Raw genomic sequence first — 19,495 nt, 5'->3', positions numbered from 1 at the left:
GAATCTGCCTGCTAATGCAGGGGACACGAGTTCGAGCCCTGGTCTGGGAAGATCCCACATACCGCGGAGCAACTAGGCCCGTGAGCCACAACTACTGAGCCTGCGCGTCTGGAGCCTGTGCTCCGCAACAAGACAGGCCGCAATAGTGAGGGGCCTGCTCACCGCGATGAAGAGTGGCCCCCGCTTGCCACAACTAGAGAAAGCCCTCGCACAGAAACGAAGACCCAACACAGCCAAAAATAAATAAATAAATAAATAAATTTTTAAAAAAATTTATGAGCTAGAAGGGGGACATTTAAATGACATTAAATTTAAAACTAATAAGTAAGTTTTTCTCTATGCGTCATATTCTGGCACTTGGTAGTGATGCCTGGAGTGGTATGTTGAGAAGGGATTGGGAAATGCCTTCTGTGGTTTGTGGGAGTTTCATGATCATGTCGGAATTCTGCTCTTACTGGAGGCAGTAGTGGCGGCATTAGTGAGAAGTGTTCACTGTCTCCAATCCAGTCCAAAGCAATCCTAATTGTAAAAGACCGGATACATTGTTGTTAATCCCGAAGTCTGACTTCCTTATAAAGTGGGCAGAGAAGAGTCCACAGTATATGCAATTTTAAACAGATTCTTGGAAGATAATTTTATATACAGTTGAACTCTGCTTATAGGCTATAAAAGGGACAGGAGAAGTAGAAGTGTAGTCGTTGCTTTCAGCAGATACTAAATCAGGTTAAGTGTAGGTTTCCTAATTAAGAAGTACAAGTATACTTGATTATCATCTGTTGACCAAAATTTAATAGGAGAGTTTGTGATTATGTATCAGCAATATCTTATTGATCAGGCTAATTGTTAAGCCATAGATCTTATTACTCTAGACAGTAGCATACTAAACGGTTGGGGTTAGGGGGCCGGAGGAGTCTTCCACCTTGGATGCAGGCAGTAAGGGAGTGTGTAATCTATAGAGAATTTAGAAACAGTAATTAAATTAACTGCAAGTCAGTCTGCTTTTTATCTTCAGTGTCTGCTGAGGACAATGTCAGTGATAAAATACTCTTCCTCACCACCCCTCCTTGGTATACCTGGTATACCACTCCAGAACAGGGATTCTTTATTTTTTTTCTTTTTTTTTTTTTTCCATTGAAGTATGGTTGATTAAATATAAATTGTGTTAGTTTCAGGTATACAGCAAAGTCATTCAGTTATATATTCTTTTTCAGATTCTTCTCCATTATGTATTACAAGTTATTGAATATAGTTCCCTGTGCTATACAGTAAATCCTTGTTGTTTATCTATTTAGTATACAGTAGTGTGTATCTGTTAATCCCATAATCCTAATTTATCCATTTCCCGCCTTCCCCTTGGTAACCATAAGTGTGTTTTCCATGTCTGTGAATCTGTTTCTGTTTTGTAGATAAGTTTATTTGCATTATTTTTTAGATTCCATGTGTAAGTGATATAATATTTCGATAATAATATCTTATTTGTCTTTCTCAGTCTGACTTACTTCACTTAGTATGATAATCTCTAGGTCCATCCATGTTGCTGGAAATGGCAATGTTTCATTCTTTTTTATGGCTGAGTAATATTCCATGGTATAGATACACTACATCTTTTTTATACATTCATCTGTGGATGGACATTTAAGTTGCTTCCATGTCTTGACTATTGTAAATAGTGCTGCTATGAACATTGGGGTGCATGTGTCTTTTCGAATTAGAGTTTTCATCTTTTCTGTATATATGTCCAGGAGTGGGATTGCTGGATCATATGGTAACTCCATTTTTAGTTTTTTAAGGAACCTCCATACTGTTCTCCATAGTGGCTGTACCAGTTTACATTCCCATCAACAGTGTAGGAGGGTTCAGAACAGGGATTCTTAACCTACAAACTTTCAAGAGGTCCATGGATAGAATTCAGACAGTCCATGAATGTGAATGGGAAGAAAATTGCATTTTTAAAAATTGATCTAATTTAGCATTTCTTTCTATCAGGAATGTAGGCAACAGACCATAGTATTAATAGACTATTTGTTGCAGATACCTCAAAATACTGTTTATGCTACTTGCAAATTAAAGAAGTTATCATGCCTACCACCACTTTTTGTTATTAATGTGTTAAGAAGCACGTAGAATACTATATCAAACTTTTGTCCTTTTCATGCTTTGAAAACTCTGTTTCAATATGATTGGTATCCTTTGTAATCCTATGTATTTATATATATTACTCTAAGAAGTTCATTACCTTCACCAGACTGCCAGAGAAGTATAAGAAAAAAGAAAAGTTAAGACTTTCTTAAGTTGAAATCATATTCCACAGAGAAATAATTATAAAAACCATAGAACTTTAGAGCTTTGAAAGACGTTAGATATTACCAAGTTCATCGTAAAGAAACCCAGTTAGACTAAATAATTTACCTAAGCTCTAAGTTAAAAAACAGTGTAGCCATCTAAGATTCAGCTGATAAACCTGTACGTACTGCCTAAATATAGAGATGTTCTTTAAGATACTTTGAACAGTCTTTCAGCCCCATGATTTCGTATGACTCTCCCTTTTCCTGTAATTAATTCTATTTCTTTATGGTTTAAAACACTTAATTTTGTTTTCTTGTCATGCTTTTGAGAAGGGACATAATAATAATTTCTTTTTCATGGCTTATATTTAGGTATTTCGTATTGTAATTTAAAATAAAAAATAGTTGCTTTTATTTTAAAACATTTCCTTTGAAGACAAGTTTAAGTAACTTGTTATAATGTAAAATAAGCATGTACTGAATCTAACTAATAAATATTATAAACTGCAATATTCATGGACATAAGAACAAAATGTTATCCTTACATATCCTTGTATTACTTTATTATGTTATTAAAAGAAATTAGTCTGTACCTGAGTATCACATGTACAGAGAGTAAAATATGGTTTAGGATATAATCTGTGTATCCACATGGTCATATATTTTACTGCACTTTGGGGTCACTTTGTGAAAATGTTGAAAGTAAAGGAACACTAAGTATTTTTTATGTTATTATAACCTCTTGTTATTGTAATTGTTGAGTAAGTTTTCCTCTTTATTAAAATCAATTCTTTTTAGCTTAGCATACCAGAGGATGAGCTGGGAAGCCCTAAAGAAGTCCATCAATGGTCTGATCAACAAAGTCAACATTTCCAATATTGGTATTATTATTCAAGAACTTCTTCAAGAAAATATAGTTAGAGGAAGGTAAGCATCAGCTATTTTATTTGTAGAATTTCAAAACACTTTTTCAAAGGAACATAATATCTACACGAATAATAATCATTGATTTATTATGCTACTTCATTTCAAAGGAAGTTTCAAGGAATATTTAAAATACAGTTCCTGTAAAAATGTAAGCTACTAACAAATAACTTATACTCCACTGTTAGAGATTATGTGGAATTTTTACTTTTTGAGAAGCTTTGATGTCACATAATTTTTACACATATATTTGTTTACTGAATACTTCCAATAAAATTTTAAACTCATGAGGAATAATAAACGTTTAATTTTTTTATATATATGTAAAGTGCTACCTCAGACCAGTTTAATCTCTAATGAAAGCAAAGTGGGAATGTGAACGAAATGAGAAAGATTAGTAATAAATTTTAGAAAAGCAGAAGGGAGTAACAACCATTTTCTGTGTGGTTTTTAAGTAGTTGTGATATTTTAAAGGGTCAGGAAATAGACATATTCTATATTCTATTTATTATTTTAAAATCTGAGGGCTGTTTTCCCATGTCATTTCATATGACCTTGATTCATCATCTCAAAACATTGGGGATATAAAGTAAGGTGTAGCAGGTTGTGGGAGTTAGTAAGGTGGCCAGGAGGCAGCCACTGTCCTCCGAGGTAGGGAAGAGCTCTCACATTTTACTCAGAAAGAACAGACTCAGAGAAGGGTAGATTAAGATCTTACAGTTTATAAGCTGAATTCTCTTTTCTCATTTTCTACTCTAGTGATTCAGATGTCATACCTAAACCTGATAACTATAAAGACACTGTTTTTGTGCCTTTTGACAATCCAATAATTAATTATTTGTCATTACATTTCTAAAAATAACTCTTCATTTAGCCCACTTTGTATCTCTCCTCTTATCAAATATATGTAGAAACATGCCCATTTCAAAATGAGTTAGAAGGTAGAACCTTTTATTTTCCTGTCCTTGTTTTAGCGTTATTTTTGCAGGGCTTTGATTATGTCTTTATCTCTCTTAGGAGAATTCCATATTTCCACTTTTATTTTCAAGAACAATAGACTTACACCTATCTTTAAAGATGGAAACCGCCCAGATTTGTCTTTAATCCCAGAATTAACTTATATGAATGATGGGCCCATAGTGGAAATTTTACTTTAAGTTCGGTACTTTTGAAGCAGGTTTTTTCTCCCTTCATTTTTTGGATAAAGTTAAGCAAATTAATACAAGAAGTTAAAAACTCAAATTCATGATTAGGTGTAATGAACAGGAGCTGGAAAAGAGAAATTATACTTAGAAAATTTTTTGAAAAAAATATTGTATTAAATCTATCTGTTTTATATATGTACAAATTGAAAATTGTTTCCTCAAAATCAGTTTTTATTTATTAGTAAGACAAACTCTTCCCCTAGATAAGAGCGGTGAAAATTTAGTCCTGATTTAGCTTTTATGATGATTTACAGAGGAGTAATATAGCTGGATTTTAACTGAGTTTTTTTCCTTCTCATTAAACTGGTGATTCTTATTGACTCCTTTTCTTTTCTCTTTTAATCAGAGGCCTGCTATCCAGGTCCGTTTTGCAAGCACAGAGTGCTTCTCCAATCTTCACCCATGTTTATGCAGCATTAGTGGCAATTATCAACTCAAAATTTCCGCAAATTGGAGAATTAATCCTCAAAAGGCTAATTCTTAATTTTCGAAAAGGCTATCGGAGAAATGATAAGGTATATATAATGGACTTGTAAGTAGACTGCTACACATGGCAGACTAATAAACCAGTATCAACTGTAGTGAGCAATGTTGATTTCTATGTAGGAATTCTTTTTAAAATTGCATGTTTCATGAGAACTTTTTTCTAGTAAATATTCCTGGCCTCTGATAATGAATGAGCAGCAAAAATGATGGCATTTAACTGTTGAATTGTAACTGTTGATCCAGAAATGGCACTTTTTCATATGTGTTAGTTTTTATTTTATAACTTTCTTACAAGTTAAAATTACCTTGCCTGTTACATATTTTAAGGAGAGTATGTAAGTGAACTGGAGACTCTGTAGATAAATGAAAATTGGTTTTAGTTTATAGATTAACTTTGTCCCTACTTTCTCTTTTCAGCCACTTTGTCTGACGGCTTCAAAATTTGTGGCACATCTTATTAACCAAAATGTGGTAAGTAATTATTTTCAAAATTTGGTTCCATTCAGTGGCATTAGACCGCAGGCTTGATGCCACTTCAGTGACATCTTTGTTTTGATTTATAGTCCTTTGGAAAAGTATGTTGAATATTTTAATTTTAGAACTATAATAAGTGCATTTTTTAATATAAAGAGGAACCCAGAACAAGTGTTTTATCAAATTTATCTAACTCTTAATACTGTACATGGTTACTTTACTACACATTTTTCCTTCAAAGAGTGTAATGTGTTTTTTTGTTTTTTGTTTTTTAAAATTTTTATTTATTTATTTATTTATTTTTGGCTGCATTGGGTCTTTGTTGCTGCGTGCGGGCTTTCTCTAGTTGCGGCAAGTGCGGGCTACTCTTTGTTGTGGTGCGCGGGCTTCTCACTGCAGTGTCTTTTCTTGTTGCGGAGCACGGGCTCTAGGTGCACAGGCTTCAGTAGTTGTGGCTCGCAGGCTCTAGAGCACAGGCTCAGTAGTTGTAGCGCACGGGCTTAGTTGCTCTGTGGCGTGTGGGATCTTCCCGGACCAGGGATTGAACCTGTGTCCCCTGCATTGTCAGGCAGATTCTTGTCCACTGTGCCACCAGGGAAGCCCATGTAATGTGTTTTTATTTAAAAAGTTGCTATTTCTTCTTTTCCCTGTACCTAAGTGTTCATGAAAACCTAATAGCTGATATTCTTTAAAAAGAATGCTATTCCCCAGAACTGCATAGTATATGTGTATATTCATATATATAACTACATAGTATATGCATATATTCATATATTCTTAGAATCAGTTTATAAAATATTGTAGATTAAATAATTTTAATCTGTTTTAAATGCAGAAATTTATCTTTTTATTATTTAGTTTTTGTGTTTATTTTATATTCTTCCACTGTTTGAGAGTTTTGATTTAGCTTCATTTTAAACGTGAAAATAGTAAAATTGCTCTTGTGCATACTCACAGTTTTCCTTCAGATATATACTGTTGTTTTTTTAAATTATATCTATACATAAGGAAGAATTTTGAAGTCACACTTAATCTTATTCTCTAACATTTAATAATATTTTAATTTTTTCCTATATGAAATTCTTTCCACTATTCACTTAAAGAAACCTTTTAGATTTTAACCTAGTCATATTATTACAGTGATAATTTTCTACTTAAGACCGTGGAAACTTAATTTCAGATGTCTGTAAACCTAATTTCATAATCTGTAACAGCACAGATATTATGTTTCAGTGTTTGAGTATATATTACACTTATATTGGAGATATTTTTGGCATTGACATAAACCAGTTAAAATGATAAATATTTTACATCTTCCAAACTGTGGTACTGGGCAGTGTTTTCTGTCCCTAACGTAAGACTTCAGCCTCGCCTGCCTTCCCAAAATAAAAGCAGTATGTATTTTTGATGTTGTGCTAAATGTAAGAGGATATTTTCCTGAGTTGAGATTTGGACTTTGTCTCTCTCCATCTCAAATAAGAGTCTAGTTTTAAAAAGGCATATATATGGTCTTTTGAACATGCTTCCTAAGTCCATTTTCTTTTACAGCAAAGCTCGTCAGTAGAACTTTATTCCCTCTCTACCTGGCATTGTTTATAAAATTCTAAATTTTGACCATGGCCAGTGTAGAGTTTGATTTAATTAAAAATAGAAGTGTTCAAAACTGTTGTTGTATGCTATAAATTACTGGAAAGATATTTTCTGAGAAAATTAGTATTTATGTAACTTAAGAACTATTTGCTAACAGAGTTGCTGAGAGAATGAATTGGGAAATGGATATAGAGTTGTGGTCATGGAGAAGGATATAAAAAGAATCATGTTACTGTTCTTCATATAGTAATTATGAAAATATCTCAGATTAAAAATTAGTAAATGACTTTTTAACTTATATTTTGAGGTTAATTATGGCATTTCCTATAGCTAATATATATTTCCTATATAGAGAGTATAAGAAGAATATTTCTTCTGGTGATAAATCATATAATTGTATTCAGTGTAGTAAATTAAGACTTTTGGAAAAATCATCAGAAAATTCTTAACAGATGCATAATGGAAGTGAAAGAAAAATTGTATCCCATATTTGGAGTATTTTTATGTACATTATAAATCTTTGCTCATCATATGTACAATATTATCACTGCAAAAGCTAGATTTACTAATTTTTAAAATGACCATCAGTAGTAGATTAATCTATGTAAAAGCATTTTCTCTGATCTATGTGTCTTCATTCTGTTCAAGGCTCATGAAGTTTTATGCTTAGAAATGCTCACTTTGCTCCTGGAAAGACCAACAGATGATAGTGTTGAAGTAGCTATTGGTTTTCTTAAGGAATGTGGTCTCAAATTAACACAAGTGTCACCAAGAGGAATCAATGGTAAGTATATATCCTTGGTTTGATATTGAGCTTTTATTTGAGTATTGTAATATGTATTGCTTATTTTCTTTTCTTTCTGCTTAACTTAGCTATATTTGAACGCCTTCGAAACATTCTCCATGAGTCTGAAATTGACAAAAGAGTTCAGTATATGATTGAAGTGATGTTTGCTGTAAGGAAGGATGGATTCAAGGACCACCCTGTTGTCCTAGAAGGACTTGACTTAGTTGAAGAAGATGATCAGTTCACCCATATGCTCCCTCTGGAAGATGACTATAATCCAGAAGATGTTCTTAGTAAGTCAGGGGTGGGTGTTGGGAAGTGGAGTACAAACAAATGTAAATATAGAAAATAAACACTAACTTAACTTTTAATTTTTTTTTTGAGATGTTTTCAAGATGGATCCTAATTTTATGGAGAATGAAGAGAAGTACAAAACTATTAAGAAGGGTATGTAGAATTTTACAAAATAATTTCCTTTGGATAAGTAGAAGCAATTTATGTAACGATATAGTACTGATAGAATGGTATAGATCACTGACCGCCACCTATTGAAATCTTTGCTCTATGAAGCCATTCTCTTCACTGTTTGCCCATGCATTATTTTTCTCTCTAGTGCTTATCCATGGTATTAGTTCATTCTAAATTATTTAACTCATTTTCCCTCTCCTCTTTCTATTTAATTATGCAGCTCTTAAGCTTCATCCCTCTTAAGAAATATTCATGTATTACCAATGGCCTTTATTTAACTTAAATTGCCACCCAATTTAATATTCAATTCAGTGCTGTACTTTATTATAAAGTTCTATACTTCATTATTTGTTGAGGGCAGGTTGATATTTTTCTGATAAAATCAGTCACAGTGCTAGATATGGTATTGGTATTTAATATACTTAATAAATGGGTAAATTGGTTATTTTATCATTTGTACATCATTAGTATATTGTAAGCACTAACTTTGTACAGATACTGGTTTGTATTTTGTTTTTGCCATTACTAGCTTAGTCACCTAGAACAAATTACTTGTTTGATGTAAGAGTAAATGTTACTTGTTTGTGTAAGGATAAATAAAACACAGTGTTTTATATTGCCACAGACCATGTATTTAGACACTGGTACTGCGGGGTCTTTTGGGGTTTTTTTCATGTGTGTCATTATTTTTCTTCTAAAGCTAATATCCGGAGTTACTTATATCATTCTATTATATTCTGTTACATAATTATATATATTATATATTATAATTATATAATAATTTCATGGGTTTATTTCCCTTGAGTTGTGATTTTACCTGACAAATACTTGCAGCTGTGAAAGCTCCTAGGAAGAGAGAGCAGAGACGTAGAACTGTCATTGCTGCAATCTATGCTTTAGTCACGCTTAGAAGTGAAATGTTGAAGGGTAAAGGTGTAAGAAGCTTCCAATTTTATACGTTATCCTAAAAATCTGGTACAGCAAATAGGTTTCTCTCTTTAGTTGCTGTTTTCCTAGGGGGGTTTCACTGCAACAGCCAGATTCCTTTTTCTCTAATAAATTTAGTTTCCAAACATGGAGAAACCCCTTAAACCCATTTTCTTCTTTTCTTATGAACTTCTTTTTCTACTGTCTCCCTAAAAGACGGCAAATGATTTTGTGGATTCTTATTATACCTGGTATGGTTTTGTTTATTTATTTATTTTTTTTGAACTTGGGAATTCCCCATCCATTTCTTTAGGTTCTTGGCAGTTGGCCAAGAAAGTTGTACTTTATTACAACATTTCTTAAATTCTGTGGTCTCAAGATCCCTTTACACTCTTAAAAATTATTGAGGACTCCAAAGAGCTTTTGTTTATGTGAGTTGTATCTATTGACATTTACTTATTAGAAATTAAAACTGAGAATATAAAAAATATTAGATCATTTCAAAATAATAATAAACCTAGTACATATTTGCATAAGTTACATGTTTTTATGAAAATAACTACAAAAAGAAATTTAAGAAAAAGAATGGCATGTTTTATATATTTTGTGCAGTTTAATGTCTGGCCTAATAGGAAACAGTTGGATTCTCATATTGTTTCTGATTTCAGTCTGTTGCAGCAGGTTGTTTTGATTGAAATATATGATAGAAATTTAGCCTAACCACAGATACGTCGTTGGAAAGGGAGGAGTATTTTAATAGCCTTTTCAGAATTATAATTGTGTATATTTCTGTTTAATACTATTCCAATTAATATTTAATAGCTAGTAGCTTCTTAATGATTTAATTGCATTGTGAAACCTGAAACAATATCCACGAATTTTCATACTTTGTTAACATTAAAATCCATTGGCCTGTCACTTTGAATGGATCTTTTACTCATGTGTGATTTCATAACATGTTGCATTGGTCATTTGGAAAATACTGATTCACTGAATTATTGACATCTTCCAAGTATTAACATGTTAACATTTTCAAAATTAAATTGACACATTAATACAATGTCAAGAAATCACATTTATTCATATTACCACCTATCTTATCAGAAAAGTCTAAGTATTGGGAAGCTGTCAAGCTCACAGGGATGGATACAAGTTTTCCAAAATTCTAATTTCCTCTTGAAAACTCTTAATTTGATCATGGTGGCAAATACCTGAAAATACCTGTGTTCATTTTCCTTGAAATGATAGTCTCACTTTGTTTATGTTTGAGAAAATGTCTGGTAAATACCTAACAACTCTAGTTTGTCTGCCATTCTTTCAAGTAAAAATGAAAAATATGGCTAATTCATCTTGCAACTCAGTCACACAAGTGCTTTTCCTCGAGAGAGCCACCACCATTGTACATTTGTCTTTAACAGAAGTGCTATATATGAACTCCATATTTTCTTACTCAGACTATTATAAATGCCAATACTCAAGGGCTAAGATTTAACAAAATTAATAATTTTATATTTTTTCTTCAAGGGCATTCTTAAATGAAACTCTGTGTGTGTGTGTGTGTGTGTTTTTTCCCCTACTACAATAGTGTGGCAGTAAAGAGTACAATGACTGCTAGTGCAGTTCGATACCTTGATTTTGCTCAGGATGCAGCAAGTTTTAACCCCTCTTGCTTTTGCATCATCATTTCAGATGTCAGCACAGTGAAAAGGCAGATAATACCTTGGTATTATTATGAAAATAGTTTGACCTCACAGACTACCTGACAGGTCTCAGTGATTCCCCCCAGGACTCACAGACCATGCTTGGAAACCACTGCTTGATTCAGTTAATAAAATCCAGTTGTCATGGCCTAAGTGATTTCAGTAAGTAGATCTTAAAGTGAAGAGATAAGGAGAGGATGATGTAAATGACTAGACAATCCATTTGACCTTAATTCTTTCAGAAAATGTTCTAGAGTTGGCATTAAAAAATAGCTGCAGGAGGAAGTGGGCACAGCTTTAGTAATTAGCACCTTAGAGTGACCCAGGTGTACTTGTGTTTTAGGTCTTACAGCATTTGGGAAAACAGCAGGAGTGCCTGTCTTCCTACTATTGAATACTAAACAGTTTCCTCTTTTAAAGGTCTGTCTAAGCCACATTATGTCATAATAAACTAGACACTTCAGATCATTTCTTGAAGTCACAATTTATTAGAAATATTCTCAAGGAGACTTGTGTGCCAGCTAAGGGCTGAATGACAACTCTCCATTTTTGTAAAATGATTTGTTTCTCACAGTAGGAAGTTCTCTGCTAACATTAAGTATTACATGTGGCTCCTGATGTATACTACTTGGTTAAATATAAGGAAATTAGAATTTTCCTAAAACTTAGTTGACCCCCAAACTATATTAAGTCCTGTCTGATTATAATAAAAATGCAAAAGTGAATTGTTGTCTAGGTTTGTAAAATCTTTGTCAGACAGATAGAGCACATACCATTGGGCAAAATACGATTCTAGTTTTTGTCATTTATTACTATTAACATGATGACTGGCCTTATGTAGTCTCTTATTTACATCACTGTTTTCGCCCAGTTCTTAATGTGACATGTATTTTAAGAAATGATATTCCAATGAAGTGCTCATCTTACCAGTTTTTCTTAAAGGCCTTTAAACTTCCATTTCTGTTGTACATATGGAAAGTCTATGGATTGATTGTAATGTTCTATTTAATAAGTATACATTTTAATACAAATCTCACCACTATTTATGTAAAGTGAATGCTAAATTACACGATTTTTTCTTCTCCCTTCTTTGTCTTTCAAAAAACACTCTTAGCCTAAATTCTTGTTTTCTATAGCTAGCCTTAGCTTCTTACGATAGATTATCTTCTTTCTGATGATGAACTAATAATATTTTGACTCCAATATGCTAACTTCTCTGCCTAGTTTATTGTTCCAGTGCTCTTACTCTTTTGGAAAACCTTCATCTGCTTTTTCTTTGTTCTTCTCATCCCTTGCTTGTTTCATGGCCACTTTCTATCTGGCAGAAGAATTACACATACGGCTTTCTCTAGTCAAATTAGTTACAATGCTCTCTGAATACTCAGGGAATAACATGAGGCCTGTGTGATCATCTTCGCTGGTTGATAAACTGTTAACACCACTATGGGTTGCAGTGAACTGAGAATTATCTTCTTGGAATGAGATGCATTTGTATCCCTTGCTCATTCATATTTTCCTAAACCTATCTTTGTTCTTTTAGAAATTCTTGATGAAGGAGATAGTGACTCAAACACAGACCAAGATGCTGGGAGTAGTGAAGAGGAGGAGGAAGAAGAGGAGGAAGAGGGAGAAGAAGATGAAGAAGGTAAAAGTATAGCTTATTCAAATAAGACTGTAAAATACTCCCAAGGTAATCTACTGTAGTCCTCTAAAACAGTGGCTCTTAATCTGTGGAGGGTTGCAAGCAATGCTGCTGGCATCTAATGGGTGAAGGCTGGAGATGCTGTGAAACATCCTGTGAGTCATAAGACTGCCCCCAACAGCAAAGTACCAGTATTGCCAAGGTTGGAAGAACCTGCTCGGAAAGCATTAAACAAGGAAATTCATTTTTTAATATTAACATAATTTTAACTTGACACTTTATGACTTTGATTATAAACTCTGAAAAAGGTACATTCATGTTGAGGGCATGTGATTTATGTTACCCTGGCATGAATGTAACAGATGAGAGTGACTAGATGTTTGCTCTTTATGTTGGAAAAATAGAGTGGAGAGGCCCAAAGCTATATTTGAACAGAAGCAGGCATGATGTTCTTCCTCCTCAGCTTTGATTATATTATTTCACAGGAAAATAAGCTCAGAACTTTACTTTGGTTAAGTCTCAGTTAAAACATCAGCACATACACTGGTCAATATTTACTTACGTTACATATTTGAAAATATTAAAAGTGTATCTTTCCCTTTTAGGGCGTATTGTTCTGTCTTAGAGTATAGTAGCTCTTCTACAACATAGTTTATAAAAATGAGTTTGATTTTTTCCATTGTCTTCCTCTTTTAAAACATCTCCTAACCATGTACTACATTTAACTTTAGCATTTCTTTGATTTAATGTGAAAATACTATTCAAATAAAAACTATTAAATGTTTATAAGGAAAGTTTTCATGCATTAGGTAAGAGAAAATTTTAACAAATATTCATATTTCTATTGGACCCATTAAACCTGTCATGATGATCCAGTGTTCTCTGAAACTGAATTTCTACCCATAAGTTACAGTTCTTTCAAATTATCAAGATAACGGTTTATAAATATGGAAATAATGTTTTACCAAACAACAGCATGAGTGCAGCCTTTTATAATGTCTAAATGAGCAGGTGACACAGAAACAAAAATAGTTTTCCTGGCTTGGTTCTGGACTTCTTTGAGCTGAATAAACTTATTAAAATACTCTAAGATATGGCAAAAGACTAGAAATAGTTACTTTGAATTCTGTAAATACTAACTTATACTGTAGAAGAGAGTGTTATTATTATTATTAAACTCATAGATTCTAAATAGATTATGAAAATATTATTATACAGGGATACATTTTCAGTTCACATTTATTTGTGTAGTTTTATAATTTGGTTATGTTTAATTTCAGGACAAACGGTGACTATTCATGACAAAACAGAAATTAATCTAGTCTCATTTCGTCGTACAATTTATCTTGCTATTCAGTCAAGGTAAGATACTGTAGATCAGTTGATCCTTATTTTTGACAGGGGATGGGCAAGCAGATGGGATTTTTAGAATCTGATAACAGAAAACTAGATACTATTGCAGGGATTCTCAAACTACTTGCCTCTACCCCCATCCCAAGCCCCAGTTAATAGATGCCTACTGTTGGTTCTTCACCTCAAGAGTAAATTGTCTTTACTTATCTGTTACGTAATTAAATGTTTTTCTTTTTAAAGCTATGTCATTTCTTATATTTAAATATCACTAATAACCTGAAAACAATTCTACGTTACAGAGTTAGCAGAGTATTTAATTGTGTAGTGGAAGTTTAATGTTTTATTTTTTTTAATTTGGTTTCTAACTCTGGCTCTAAGCAGAGAAACACTGTTATGATGACGTTTGGACACTGATTTGTTGTGCAGATGGAAATGAATATGAACGGAAGTAGGCATTAGGAAGGTTTTAAGGACCCTTTGAAGTAATGTTAAGCAAGAACTACTATGATGTCATGAAAACAACCATTCCCTTTGAAGGCAGTGACTTTGGTTTTAAAGAGAAATAAATGGAAATATTAAATGCTTAGTACATCTGTTGTTTCGAATGGTAATCAGCCTATTGATTTAGTGGGCACCGTGTATATTTTACAGTGGAGAAGGAATATTTTCTCTGTTTTGTTTTGTTACTAGGTTTTGTATATTTCCATTTAGTATGATGTAATAGCAAAAATGATTCATAAGTAGGAGTCGTCTTGTTTTCAGTCTGTCTGAAAACTTTTTGGCTTAGATTCGTCTTCAAAAAGAGAAATTCGTCTTTAAACAGCAAAACATTGCTAAGAAATTTTTTTGGTTTACCCTTACATGTTTCCTTGCCTTTCACATGAAAGGAAAAACTATTAAATGTTTTTTTATACAAACTTAAAAGTGAGAAATTTTTGTTTTAAGTAGCTATTCTTAGAGTTTGACCTTTTATTTGTCCTTTTTTTTTAGGAATTCAATAGTAATCAGTTGTAAAGAGCAGATTCCCTGCTTTAATATTGCTATTAACACTAACTTTGAAGAGTCACAGTGGAGCTCTTTGAATTATTATTTAAAAGAAACTTTGTTTTTTAAGCGATCTAACCTTGATAACCTCTGAATCACACAAAAAGATTTGAAAAACTAAAACATTAGACAAGTGACAGCCACTATTATATAGCGGCACCAATTCCAGTAACAGTACAATAAGTACTGTCTTATGTGTTATTTGTTAAGAGTCTCAGCCCCTAAATGCCTAGTAAAAATAATTTTAGGAAGTAAACACAACTCTGATAAAAAGGTGTTTAGAGGACTTGGTTGGGAGACTCATGTAATGGGATTATAAGATGTAAAAAAGTTACCAAACAAATATTATTCTAGATGAATAAGTAATGTTGGTCATTAAAACAGCTAAAGTGGTTTACTTTATCTTTTTAAAGCAACAGTACTCAGTAGTAATGATGAGTTCAGTTAGATACACGGAAAGATTACTAGTGGAAATTTAAATTGGTGCATTCTTTATGGAAAGCCTTTTGGTAGCATGAATCAATGGCTTAGTTTGATTGCCATTTGACCCTTGTTTTTCATTATATTTCTTAAAGAAATACATATTGACAGAGAATTATACACAGAATTGTTCAAAGCAAAAAGAGAGGGGGAGAGAGAGAGAGAGAATCTTATTGCCCAGTATGAATAATCAAAATGTTCAATTTATGCCACCATTGAAAATTAAGTTAATGGAGCATTGGTACTGATGTGCGCAAGTGGTCTGATTTATTGTTAGGTGGGGATAAAAACTAATAATATAGACTATATAATACCATGCTGGTAGCATTATCTTAAGTATACAAATAGGTAGGCAGATTCTAGAAATAATACATTAACATAACACCAGTGGTTATCTTGAGAGGTTGGATTATTTATATAAACTGTTCACTTTTGGAAATCTTCTGAACAAAACCAAGTTCTGGCAACTGAACTATTTGGGGATTTTATTTTTTTACTTTCTTTCCTTTTAGACTTGTTGACTGACCTCAATAGTACTCTGATCTTCTTCTTAATGTTCTGGCTCCTTAAACAGTCTTCTTTTATTTATGGAAACATAAAACAACACAACTAGCTTTGCTATTAAAAATTAGACTTTCCTGGTGGTTCTTGCTTTTAAGTGATGTTGAAGCTGTAGCATCAGAGGGAGGTGGGACTATAATGTCCTCAACAATTTGAAGTTCCTTAGATTAGAGACATCAACAAACCATTTGTAAGCATGGCTTGAAAACTGGCATTGTGTAAAGTCTTTTTTCTTTCCCCTTCCCTCAGTCACTATTAATTGTGTTAAACCTGGAATTCATTTGGTTTAAAATATCAAGCAAATTTAATTCATTTAATATTTACATTTAGTGCAACTTCAAAACAGTCATGCTAAGGAGTCACCAAATACTTTTAAAGTAAAACAGGAACAAGGGAAATAGACTGTCATACCTTCTCCCTTATTCTTCACTTACTATATAAAAGGAAAGTTGCAGAATTTTTCCATGACCTACTTGACTTGTTTTTCAGAAATTACAGGATTTTCTTCCTGAGTACTAATTCTGTTTTTAAAAAAATAAAAACTAGAAAATGTCACATCTTTTAAAATACTTTTTGGTATTGCTATATTATTGAAGTTTATCAACTACAGTGAACTATTTTAATCTTAGGGCTAGATATTGTTTAATATTATCTGTTATGAAAGCTCTTTCTTGATAGATTTCTTTTTTTCTTTTCAGTTTTTTTGAAATTCCATTCTACCATCTTGAATTATTACCCCTTTTGTGTTTATGAAACCCAATAAGTAACAGAAGCTGAGGAATAGAGATGAACTATAAAACTAAATTCATAATCATTATATTTCAGTGGGTGATTATTTTATACTGCTGTTATCAAAAGATATTAGCATTTTTCCTGAATCAAGTTCACACTGAGTTTGATAATTCTCTTAAGTGAAGCATATTGAAATATTTTTCATGTAATTTATATAAGTGTCGTATAAAAACAAATTTTTTTCTTTGTAAGTGATTTTGGTTATTTACTATTTTTATACTTAGTTTTTATATAATGTACAATAGAAGCCCTGTGTTTGGGTATGAATCAAGATAACTTGTAAAGGTGGTGATTAAGCACTGGATGTCATGCTGGGCTCCTGGAACATCTTTTACCTCTTCCTGACTTGGATCAGGAGAAGTGGAAATATTTAGTAGTGTAATAAAAATTTGCTTGCTTTCTGTGTCTATGGATTTGCACATTCTGGACATTGTATATAAATGGAATTATACTGTATGTGGTCTTTATGTCTGACTTCTTTCACTTAGCATAAGTCAAAGTCCATCCATTTTATACTGTAGTATGTATCAGTACTTCATTCTTTGCAGAGTTAAGAACTATGTCTTTTTTATATATACAATACAGTAATATGAAATTATAGTAAAAAAAATACTTAAAACAATTATTAAGGTAAGATTCTTACATATGAAAGAGTGCTACAGTTTAAATATGCTGCAGGTTTTTAACCTAACTATTGTGACCATTTTATCTCTACAGTTTAGATTTTGAAGAGTGTGCTCACAAGTTGCTGAAAATGGAGTTTCCTGAAGGTCAAACAGTAAGTTAATACTTTTTTTTCTATTAGGAAATACATATTGATTATAAAAATGGTTAAGACAGTTAATAGGTTTCATGAATTGGAACAGTAACTCAGTACTGAATACTCATTTTTTAAAATGTAGGTTTTCTAAAATTTTAAAGTAACTCAAAACTTAGGAGTTCCGAGGTGCTTCATATATGCTACTCATTCCAGTAACTTAAATTGGCTGTTTGATTTGGCTTTGGGAAAAGGAGGAAGTCTCTCTGAACCACCACACTTTACACAAATTTCTGAGTGGTTGCCTATAAATCAAGTGGTGATTTAATAAATACAATAGGAAGTTTGTTCTCTAATGAATTACCTGGTCCGTCTACTTTATGCACTAAAGCATTCTTTTGTCGTAGAAGTTGTGAAGATCACCATACATGTTGTTACATTTCTTTAATTGCATACAGAAGAATCTGTACCATTTTTTTCATTCATTAATTCATTTAACAAAATGTATTCAGCATATACTGTATGTCAGGGATTCAGCTGGCCGTAAAGTACATTTTAGCCCCCTCTTAGCCCATTAGTCTTACAACTAGTTGCTCTTATAACTCAGTATACTTCACTATTCAAAGTATCATGGAACCCTAATACCAAGGATAATAACGACTAGATGGGTGTTTTTTTCTAGTTGTATTCTTATGTATATTATTCCCGGTCCATCTGGATTTTAGATCCTTGGAACCTGAGCCAAGGCTTTCAGGGTTTTGTTTTTCACACCTACCTTTACATGTAGTAGACAGGTGCAGAGTGAATGTGTCAGCTCTACTAGGCTGTTTGGTTTCCAGTTCTTCTAAAAGATCTTCTTGACTATCTGAGCTAAGTTAACGTTAAGTGGAAGTCCTTTGTCTTAAGGCTTTAAATATGTTCTGTTACAGGGATGGGCACACTGTGGCCCAGGCTCACTGCCCATTTTTTGTAAATAAAGTTTTATTGGAGTACAGCCGTGCCCATTGGTTGATGTATTGTGTGTGGCTGCTTTTGCCCTATAGCAGCAGAATTGACTAGTTGCAACAGAGACTATATGGCTACTAAAGCCTAAAATATTTACTGTCTGGCTTTTTACAGAAAAAGTTTCCCAGCCTTTGTTCAAGACTATAGATTAGTTCTTGAAATGCCATGGTATGGAATTTTGAGAAGAGATTATTCTTTTCAAATTAAAAAAATTATTTTTTCCCTCTTAAAGTTTATTTATTGGTATATTAATAATAATGTACCTATTTGTATTATGGGGCACTTGATGTGTTGTCATTGGAAGAGAATAAATTAGTGAATTAACCTTTAAAATTATAATTGAAACTGAAGTTATAGTATGATCTTGTCACATTATTTGAGGAATACAATTAAGTCATTATAAATTTTATTAATATTAATCTAGAGGATAGTTGTTCTAGAACTTAACTTCAACATATTTTGATAACATTTGGAAGAGTGTCTTAGTGCATCTATTTTCATGCACTCCAAAGACTCTCCTAAAATCACTATGATATTTAATTAAAATGTTAAAATATTTAATTATTTTATGCCACAGGGAATAACTCTTGTAATTGCACTTAGTCTAGGGAAGAAAGTAATTTGCTTTTCAGGTAGTGCTGACTTTATTAGCAATGCTCTCAGCATATTACCATGTTATATTGTTTAAAACCTGATTACCTGTTATGTTATTGTAAAATACAGTGTTGGTAGAAGAAGTTGAAAATGCATTTTAATATATCAAATTAACATTATATGGCAGAACTCAGAAAAGCCTCATTTAAGTTTTTAGTACTATATTAAATTTTGACAAAGTACATCTCTTCAGAACTTAGACATTTATAAACATTTTAATTGAGGCAACTCGTGACTAATCTTTAAAAAAATAATAATAATCTAGCTATATAATTACATCTAAAAATAATCTTATATTGTGAAGGGAGGCCTTTGAGTAGATAGTTTTATAAGTGAATTATCAGCTTCTAGAACAGCACTG

The 19,495-nt window shown here is 32.5% G+C and overlaps 1 protein-coding gene across 2 annotated transcripts in view; it reads left to right on the top strand.

Annotated features, from left to right (window-relative positions):
• CWC22 (CWC22 spliceosome associated protein homolog) overlaps positions 1-19,495 on the top strand; it is a 64,655-nt gene that overhangs the window by 32,497 nt on the left and 12,663 nt on the right. For both annotated transcript variants that reach the window (XM_036858001.1, XM_036858002.1), the window contains exons 6-14: positions 3,084-3,212; positions 4,761-4,929; positions 5,318-5,371; positions 7,613-7,748; positions 7,838-8,044; positions 8,136-8,198; positions 12,387-12,491; positions 13,769-13,850; positions 17,436-17,496. In XM_036858001.1, the coding sequence (XP_036713896.1) occupies positions 3,084-3,212; positions 4,761-4,929; positions 5,318-5,371; positions 7,613-7,748; positions 7,838-8,044; positions 8,136-8,198; positions 12,387-12,491; positions 13,769-13,850; positions 17,436-17,496 (1,006 nt within the window). The remainder of the gene's footprint in view (positions 1-3,083; positions 3,213-4,760; positions 4,930-5,317; positions 5,372-7,612; positions 7,749-7,837; positions 8,045-8,135; positions 8,199-12,386; positions 12,492-13,768; positions 13,851-17,435; positions 17,497-19,495) is intronic.

The sequence above is a fragment of the Balaenoptera musculus genome, chromosome 7 (genome assembly GCF_009873245.2).
Source record: "Balaenoptera musculus isolate JJ_BM4_2016_0621 chromosome 7, mBalMus1.pri.v3, whole genome shotgun sequence".
In the NCBI taxonomy this organism is placed as follows: domain Eukaryota; kingdom Metazoa; phylum Chordata; class Mammalia; order Artiodactyla; family Balaenopteridae; genus Balaenoptera; species Balaenoptera musculus.
This window is presented reverse-complemented; position numbering and strand designations above follow the sequence as displayed.